General features: G+C 42.4%; 1 protein-coding gene across 1 annotated transcript in view; it reads left to right on the top strand.

The window, feature by feature from the left end:
* Window positions 1–4,115: 4,115 nt before the first annotated feature.
* The window catches only part of tgfbr2b (transforming growth factor beta receptor 2b), an 80,018-nt gene continuing 74,136 nt past the window's right edge, over window positions 4,116–9,997 (top strand). Inside the window, exon 1 of the mRNA XM_073024061.1 lies at window positions 4,116–4,330. Coding sequence (XP_072880162.1) covers window positions 4,264–4,330 — 67 coding nt within the window. The 5' untranslated portion in view covers window positions 4,116–4,263. The remainder of the gene's footprint in view (window positions 4,331–9,997) is intronic.

The following is a 9,997-nucleotide window of genomic DNA, read 5'->3' as shown; positions in this document are numbered from 1 at the left end:
CAAACTAAAAAAAACAGTGAGGAACAATGAGTGAAAAATGGAGCCCAGCATGTGCAAAGATAGCTGAGTTTAAAAAAAGACAGCAATAGAAGAATTCAGGGTTCATAAACAGTGAGTACCAGGTGATGATAATCATAAAAATTGCAGAAGTGGCTGGCTACATTGGAAAGATAGATGTGCTTGATTACACACAGATAACTGGATGTTATATACTGAACGAATTAAACAGTATTTTGAAGCAAATGAAACAGCCAATGAGAAACGAGTATCAATTTTGCTCAGTGTACTGGATTTAAAGGCATACAGTTCACACGTAGAACATAGAACAGTACAGCACTGAACAAGCCCTGTGGCCCACAATGTTGTGTCGAACCAACTAAAAAGCTAATCGAAAACACCCAAACACTAATCCCTCCTATCTACACGATGTCCATATCCCTCCCTCTTCCTCACATTTATGTGCCTATCTAAACGTCTTTGAAAAGTTTCTAATGTATTTGCCTTTAACACCATACCAGACAGCACAGTCTAGGCATCCACCACTCTCTGAAAAAAAACTTACCCCACACATTCCCTTTGAACCTACCCCCTCTCATCTTCAATGCATGCCTCTAGTGTTAGACATTTCAACTCTGCAAAGCAGATACTCCCTGTCTACTCTGTCTAGGCCTTTCATAATCTTATAAACCTCTACCAGATCTCCTCGCAGCCTCCACTGCTCCAGAGAAAACAACCGTTTATCCATCCTCTCATGATAGCACAGGCCCTCTAAACCAGGCAGCATCCTGGTGAACCTCTTCTGCACCCACTCAAAAGCCTCAACCTCCTTCCTATGGTGGGGCAACCACAACTGGGCAACCACACACAATACTCCAGATGTGCCCTAACCAAAGTTTTATAAAATTGCAACATAAACTCTTGACTTTTGAACTCAATTCTTTGAATAATAAGAACAAGCATTCCATAAGCTTTCTTAACCACACTATTGACCTGTTTAGCTTCTTTCAAGGAGCTCTGAACTTGGATCCCAAGATCTCTCTGCTCAGCAACTCTCTTAAGGATCTTGCATTTAACACTGAACAGTACAAGATTTGTACTGTTTAAAAAACAGTCCTTGCATTTGCCCTACCGAGGTGCAATACCTCACATTTATCTGGGTTGAACTCTATCTGTCATTTGCTTTGCCATATCTGCAACTGATTCTTATGATGCAACTGGTGTATTCTTTGTCAATCTTCTAAACTATCCTCAACTCCACCAATCTTGCTATCATCTGCAAACGTGCTAATCTACATTTTCATCCAGGTCATTTATATACATCACTAACAGCAAAGGTCCCAGCACAGATCCTTGTGAAACACCACTAATTACAGACCTCCAACTCAGAAAAGTCCCTTAAACCACTACACCCTATCTCCTATGCACAAGCCAGTTCTGAATTCAAACAGCCATGGATCCCATGCATCTTAATCTTCTGGATGGGCCTCCCGTGAGGGGCTTTGTCAAAAGTCTTAATAAAGACCAACGTCCTCTGCTCTATTTTCGTCAGTCTCTCTCATCACCTTGTCAAAAAACCCAATCAAGTCGGTAAGATGTGACCTGCCGCGCACAAAGCCATGTTGGCTCTCCTTAATTATGCCATAGGTTTCCAAATGCTCATATATCCTATCCCGAAGAAATTTCTCCAGCAATTTCCCCATAACTGATGTGAGACTCACTGGTCTATGGTTTCCAGGATCTTCCCTTGTTCCCTTCTTAAATACAGGTACATTAGCCACTTGCCAGCCCTCCGGGACCTTGCTTGTAACTAGAGAGGATACGAAGATATTGGTCAAGGCACCAACAATCACGTCTCTTGCCTCCTTCAATAAACTGGGGTAAATTCCATCAGGCCTTGGGGGCTTATCCACCTTTAATTCTCATTTGGAGGCCCAACACTTCCTCCTCCTTGACCTCTAAATGCCCTAGTGTATTTATACACTCAGCACTGATCTCCTGGTCCTCCAGATTCTTTTGCTTGGTAAATACTGAAGCAAAGTGCTCATTAAGGACCTCACTCACTTTCTCCACATCCAAGCGAATGTTCCCCCCTTTATCCTTGAGTGGTCCCACCCTCTCCCTAGTTATCATCTTGCACTTGATGTATGTATAGAATATCTTGGGATTCACCTTAATCGTATCTGCCAAGGACTTTTCATGGCCCCTCCGGGCTTTCCTAATTCCCTTCTTTAGTTCTTTTCAGGCTTCTTTATACTCCTCATGTGCTTCATTTGATCTGAACTTCTGAAGCTTTACATACTTTCCCTTTTTCTTCTTGACTAAATTTATCACCTTTCTGGACATCCAAGGTTCTCCTATTTTACCATCCCCGTCTTATTTCTAACAAAAACCTACCTTTAATGTATTCTGTCCAATTAATCTTTAAACACCCTCCACATGTCTGATGGGCACTTTCCAGAAAACAGGCGTTCCTAATTAACTTTTCACATTTCCTGCCTAATATCCTGGAAATTTGCCCTACTCCAATTTAAAACTCTCCCTCAAGGACCATACCTATCTGCATCTTTATCTATAGCATTTTGTTTACTGTTCACTCACTGAAAGGTCAATCACCTGGCCAGGGTCATTACCCAACACCAGGTCCAGTATGGCCCCTCCTCTCATTGGACCATCAAGAAACCCTCCTAGAAACATTTAACAGATTCTTCCCCAATCAAAATCCTTTGCAAAAGAAGGTCTCAGTTTATATTAGTTTGTTTCAGAGTTTAACTATTCCAACCAAACCAGCAGAAATGAGTTTTGCCGATATTGTCAAAGTTATGCAGGAACATCTAGAGCCAAAGCCATTGTTGATTGCAGAATGTTTAAGGATTCATAAGCAGAATTATTAAGGAAGGGGAGCCCATTCAGCGCATCCAGCTGAATGGAAGAGATTGTCTGAGTATGGGCAGATCGGTAATGGTCCTAATGATGCGCTGAGAGATCATATCGTGTGGAATCTTACACGAAGGCATTCAGAAAACGGCTGCTAACTGAAGTGCATCCCTTCAGTTCCCTTTTTCCAACCTTACTTGCTGCTAACCCGAGGTGTTTGCACAAAAAAAATGCAGTGAGGAACGGCAAGTGAAAACCGTAGGCCAGCACGTACAGAGACGATCGTGTTTTAAAAAAAGACAGTCATAAACAGAGAGTATCAAGTGATGATAATCATAAAAAGAGCAGAAATGGCTGGCTACATTGGAAAGAGAGACGTGTTTGATTACACGACAGATAACTGGATTTTGGATACTGAACAAATTGAACAGTATTTTGAAGCAAATGAATTAGCCAATGAGAAACAAGTATCAATTTCGCTCACTGTACTAGTTTTAAAGACATACAGTTCAAACATAGAATAGTACAGTACTGAAAAGGTCATTCAGTCTACAATGTTGTGCGGAACCAGCTAAAATTAAATCAAAGATACCCAAACACCAATCCCTCCTACCTACACCATGTCCATATCCCTCCATTTTCCTCACATTTATGTGCCTGTCCAAACACCTCTTAGAAGCCTCTAATGTATTTGCCTCTAACACCATACCAGGAAGCGCATTCCAGGCATCCACTACTCTCAAGTAAAAAACTTACCCCTCACATCCCCTTTGAATCTACCCCTCTCACCTTCAATGCAAGCCCTCTGGTTTTAGACAAGTCCCGGTCGCAACAGAACTCTCTCTTGCCAGGTGCTAAAAAGGTGGATGCAGGGTTAGCCTGGCAAGAGGGTCTGTCAGAATCCCACCCACACACCTCGCTCTTTGCACTTCCCTTTCTCCAGCCTTACTCGCTGCTAATTAGAAGGAAGAAAATGGTCTGAGAATTTTTTTTCCTGTGGGGAGGGTTTGAAATGTAGCATTTAACCTTCACTCTCCCGCACTAACAAAACGACTCGTTTCTGCTGGCAGAGGCGCTGCTGTTCTGTACACACTTGGTAGTCTCTCTCTCTCCCACTCAGTAATTGCTTCTTGCCCAGTGAATCCACCCTGATGATTGATTGGAGGAGACTATTTTCTCTCGCTAGAAGCCCAACCCACCTTGAGTTTGAAGTTTCCTGTTCCCTTAAAATGCATAAACCAGTGACTCATAGGCGGATTTTGAGTAAGACAGGAGCGAACTTAGTTTCGCGACAAGGCGGCTCAAAAAAAAACTTCACAAACTTTTTGTTAGTTATTCGCTTCATCACTATCAACCATTCCCGAACGGGATTATTAGACTACGGGACTGATGGACTCCCTTTGGGTCTTCCCCTTTTTTACAGCATTGGAGTTTTCCGGCGTTCTCCGAGCTTGCGGTAAGTTTGCTTTGGGCACTGCAGCGTCCTGGGGGCTGCGGAACGCCGGTGGCAGCGCTCACGGTCCAGGCTGGAGCAAAGCGCAAGAGGTGGGAGAGCAGAGCGGCAAAAGACTGAAATTTGACAGCCGACAAGCGCAGCCTGTAAACACAGCAGGGCGTAGCCCCACTTGGTGAGGGGAATGGAGCGGGCTTCAGTCCGGACACTCAGATTGGTGCAAGGGGCAACCCCTGCCCTGAGCTGGAAATGTGCACCAGCGTTGTGTTGCCTGTTGGGGGCGGAACTGAGCAAAGGAGAGAAGAGGAGTGAGTGACTGGTGTGTGTGTAAGTGTAAGGCGACATTTGTAAAGGCGGGCTGCAGTCAACAGCATAATTGTAAAAGTGGTTTAGTTTTTTTGTTCAGTGGTTAAGAGGGTCTGGGTTACTTTACTGTATTAATGTGTTGTTTTAATAGTCGTGTGTGCTATGGTGGAGGCAGCTAGGACCAGAGGACACAGCCTCAGAAAAGGATGTCCCTTTAGAATAGAGATGAGGAGAAATTCCTTTAGCCAGAGGCTGGCGAATCTGTGAAATTCATTGTCATGGACGGCTGTGCGGGCTAAGTCATTGCCTACACTTAAAGTAGGGGTTAATAGGTTATTAAAGGAGTCAAAAGTTGCATGGAGATGACAGGAGAATGGGGTGAGGGAGGTAAAAATCAGCCATGATGTTACAGCAGAACAGACTCGATGGGCAGAATGGTCTCATTCTACCCCTATGTCATGGTTGCACTTATTGGCACAGTTATAATGCTGAACTGGGTTTGGATCTGTTGTAAAAGTGCACACAGCTTTCCTATCCACACTTTAAACGTGAACTGTGTTTATTGTGCGCTGTGTAAATGTGGGCTGCGTTGTGATTTGCCTATTAACCAAAAGCGGACTGTGTGGGGGCAGTAGTAAATGTGTTATTGCATGAATTAAAATAGGCAGTTTATTTGGGCTGTTATAAACATGGGTTGTGTGCATTGGTGCAGAAGTGAGTGAGGATGTATTTTTAAAGGAAATTTTTGGGCTGTGTTTGTTTTATTGTGGAAGTGTGCATTTATTTGTGCAATACCGAAGATGGGAAGTATATTAGATCAGTAGCAGAGGTGGGATGTATATTACTGCAGCTGCAACAGTGACCTGTGCATAAAACCACTCCTGCAAAGATACCCTGCTCCTGATTCCATGGTACGGGGGGCTGTTGTTTAAATGTCATTTTGCTTACGGGGTGGGCATTTTTGTAAGGCTGGTCTGTTTTGAGTAGTCAGATTTCTAGAATAGTTTTCAAGGTTCACCTAAGTGACTACTGCAAGGCTTTACATTCTTGCAGTCCTCAGTGATTTTTTTTAGGTTGAACCTATGCCTTGTGTGTTAATGAGAAATGGAAATTGAAATGAGAGCAAAACAATTTGTGTGTTTTCATTTCATTAATTTATTCCCAAACATAATTGTATTTTTATAACTGTGTACTCTTCCTCCAAACAACCAGTTTGGAAGTGTTACAATTTTACCACAGAAAGTACAAACCCCATTTCCAGAAAAGTTGGGATATTTTCCAAAATGCAATAAAAACAAAAATCTGTGATATGTTAATTCACGTGAACCTTTATTTAACTGACAAAAGTACAAAGAAAAGATTTTCAATAGTTTTACTGACCAACTTAATTGTATTTTGTAAATATACACAAATTTAGAATTTGATGACTGCAACACACTCAACAAAAGTTGGGGCAGAGGCACGTTTACCATTGTGTTACTTCACCTTTCCTTTTAATAACACTTTTTAATCATCTTCCAACTGAGGATACTATTTGTAGTAGATTTGCAATTGGAAATTTTGTCCATTCTTGCTTGATACAAGACTTCAGCTGCTCAACAGTCCGTGGTCTCCGTTGTCTGATTCTCCTCTTCATGATGCACCATACATTTTCAATAGGAGATAGATCTAGACTGGCAGCTGGCCAGTCAAGCACACACACTCTGTGTCTACAAAGCCACGCTGTTGTAGCCCGTGCAGAATGTGGTCTGGCATTGTCCTGCTGAAATAAGCATGGACATCCCGGGAAGAGACGTCTCTCTAAAATCCAGATATATGCCTCAGAGTCAATGGTACCTTCACATACATGCAACTCACCCATGCTGTGGGCACTGGTGCACCCCCATACCATCACAGATGCTGGCTTTTGCACCTTTCGCTGATAACAATCAGGATGGTCGTTTTCATCTTTGGCACGGAGAACTCAATGCTAATTTTTTTCTGAAAGCTAGCTGAAATGTGGACTCATCTGACCACAGCACACGGTTCCAGAGTCTTTCGGTCCATCTGAGACGAGCTCAGGCCCAGAGAAATCGCCGGCGTTTCTGCATAGAGATGATGTATGGCTTCCTCCTTGCGTAATACAGTTTCAAATTGCATTTCTGGATGCAGCGACGGACTGTGTTAAGTGACAATGGTTTTCAAAGTGACAAAGTACCCCCGAGCCCAGGTGGCTATAATTGTCACAGTAGCATGACGGTTTCTTAGGCAGTGCCACCTGAGGGCTCGAAGATCACGCGCATTCAACAGTGGTTTCTGACCTTGCCCTTTACGCACTGAGATGTCTCTGAATTCTCTGAATCTTCTCACAATATTATGTACTGTAGATGTTGAAAGACCTAAATTCTCTGCAATCTTGAGTTGGGAAATGTTCCTTTTGAACTGACTAACAATTCTCTCACGAATTTTGGCACAAAGGGGTGAGCCACGACCCATCCTTGCTTGCAAAGACTGGGCCTTTGATGGACGCTACTTTTATACCTAGTCATGATACCTCACCTGCTACCAATTAGCCTGCTTAATGTGGAGTCTTCCAAACTGGTGTTACTTGAATATTCTGTGCACTTTTCAATCTTATTTTAACTCTGTCCCAACTTTTGTTGAGTGTGTTGCAGCCATCAAATTCTAAATTTGTGTATATTTACAAAATACAATTAAGTTGGTCAGTAAAACTATTGAAAATCTTTTCTTTGTACTTTTGTCAGTTAAATAAAGGTTCACGTGAATTAACATATCACAGATTTTTGTTTTTATTGCATTTTGGAAAAAATATCCCAACTTCTCTGGAAATGGGGTTTGTATATTCTTCCCAAAACTATATGTTGAATGAGATGATCACTGACAAAGGATTTGGAATACACTTGCACACTTTGGGTTACATTATGTATCCTGTGAAAAGCAAAATAACCAAGTGAGGAAATAAGTTTATTCAAGAGATCTGACATAGAAGGGAATGAAATGTGGCTTTCACTCCAATACTTGGAAAACAGGAAGCAGTTTACAATTAATTTTTTTTAAATCTGCTCTTCAATGAAAATCTTCATTGGATCCATTTAAGGCAATCAATCAAAAGTCCAATCAATTCTAGTTTGTGTTTTTGTTTTTCAAGTAAATGAAGAGAATTTATAGTTGCATATCAAGCACAATGATGTCTTTGCAGATTGAAGTTTTTGTGTGATCAGAGAGCTTTTCCAAAGTTTGAACTTCACATTTACTGCAATCCGGATATGTGTGTCAGGAGTAAGCGTGGTTAGGTTTAACTTCACCTGGGTCAAGAGCAGCTCTGCTGCAGTCAAGCGCGTCTATTTCTGTCACAAACAAGAGAAGATCTGCAGATGCTGGAAATCCAAGCAACACACACAAAATGCTGGAGGAACTCAGCCGGCCAGGAGGCATCGATGGAAAAGATGCTGCCTGGCCTGCTGAGTTCCTTCAGCATTTGTGTGTGTTCCATGTATTTCTGTGTTCATCTGCAGATTTCTCCACCTGCTTGTAGCCCCCACTCCCTGCCTTCACACCTGTTCATTATGATCCCTATTTTAAGAGCCCTCATCACTTTGTTACTCTGCTGCTCTGTATTTTTCTGCAGTCCTTCTCTGCACCGAGGCCTTGGTGTCTCCTATTCCAGCCTCTTGACCTTTATTCTATTGGCTGTCTTCAGCAGCCTGTGCTTCCCTAGGGCAAAAGGAACTGCCTTCACTAGGGCTTTCTTTGCCTTGCATCAGTATTTTGCCCTGAATGAGGATTATCATTCACATTGGGTTGCATTCACAACCCTACCCCAAGAAATCGGGGGCCCTAATGCCCCCACCATCCAAAGGCTATCGAACGCTACAAAGTACTTTTCGACTTTCTCTTTAACCACTTGTTGACTATCGATCGACTTTTGCCCGGTACCATTGTTGTGAAGTGCCTTATCACATTTAATGAGAATGTGTATTAGTAACAGTGTTTGTTGGTGTGGGGTATCCCAGTGACTGCGGTCTCCTGGACTGTTGTTTGTTCCACACAGTTGTTGCAATGGTAATCCCCAAGTATGTGCTAAGACCAGCAAAGCTTAGATTGGTGCCTTGAACATAACAGGTTAAGGACAGATTGAATACATGCAATCATCATTATGACACACAGAATGAATAGGAAGAAATTGTATTCAATTTCAAAGCAATAGAAGTGCAGAAACATTAATCGCCTAGGGAAGTGTGTAACTGACAATCTGCTCACTGGCATGTATTTGATATTTGTAAGACTTTTGGGGTAAAGTAAGGGAGTTGGGTTTTTAAAAAAAAATCAGCACAATGGCCTGAATGTAATGTAGGTGTAGATAGAGTTTTTTCAGGATTACTGAAGGAGAACCAAAATTGTCCCTTTCAGCATGGTTTACTGAGGGGGTAGGAAAAACATCTTATATATTTTGGAGAGCCAAGCACTGCTTCAGAATAAAACAAGAGCTGTCTTGTGCTGGCTGAGGAGTCACAGTTCACTTGACACTCTGATTCACAAAGACGTTTTGGTTTTGACAGATGGACACATATTAACATTGATGTGCTGTGGAACACTAGTGTGCTGGTTCACACTGGTGCAGGGTCTGTGGTTAGCAGAGAGCTGTTTGTACTTCCACATTGCACGTCCCTGGAGCATTTAGCTGTATGGAACCTCCTCCATTTCTTCCAAGTCGCTTTAATGTTGGGGCCTTCAGTTGGAGTGGGAACAGGCCCCCTCCCCATGCATACACAATAAGAGAAAAAGTAACAGCTGGTTCCGCCACAGTCCTTCAGCCAGCTGTCTCAGTTGTCAAACCAGCATTCAAAGATATTGACATCTTAAATTCAAATCATAAAATTCTCAAAAACAGAGCACTTTAAATCTAAACATCTAGATTTAGAACGTGCTTAATTTCAAGCATGCCTTGCTTCCTTGCCTAAGTAAGTTTAGTTTGTCTATAAGGGACTTGAGCAGATTCCCAGCCAGCAAAGGGCCGGGATTCCTGCAGCCTGCTCTCCCTTGTTAGAACTCGTGTGGAAAAGGTGACATTATCCCGCAAAATTCACGCCATTTCCTTTCAAGAATTCATATTGTGCAACGCACCGTAGTTGAAAATTGTGCACGCTTTCTTCCTTTTTCTTTAACCTCTGGAGGTGCAGTACAAACATCAGGAGTCTCTGTGCTCCTCTGATTCTGGTCTCTTTGATTTTAATCATTCTCCCAGTGGTGGTCACTCTGTTGTTTAGGCTCATTCCGAAAGAATTCTCTGACGAAAATGCTTCCTAAAACTGCCTCGGACTAAGTTTTAATCACCTGATCTGGTGTTCTCTACTAACTGATGTT

Source organism: Hemitrygon akajei, chromosome 20, assembly GCF_048418815.1.
Source record: "Hemitrygon akajei chromosome 20, sHemAka1.3, whole genome shotgun sequence".
Lineage (NCBI taxonomy): Eukaryota > Metazoa > Chordata > Chondrichthyes > Myliobatiformes > Dasyatidae > Hemitrygon > Hemitrygon akajei.
Note: the sequence above shows the minus strand (reverse complement) of the source record. Positions and strands in the feature narration are given on the sequence as shown.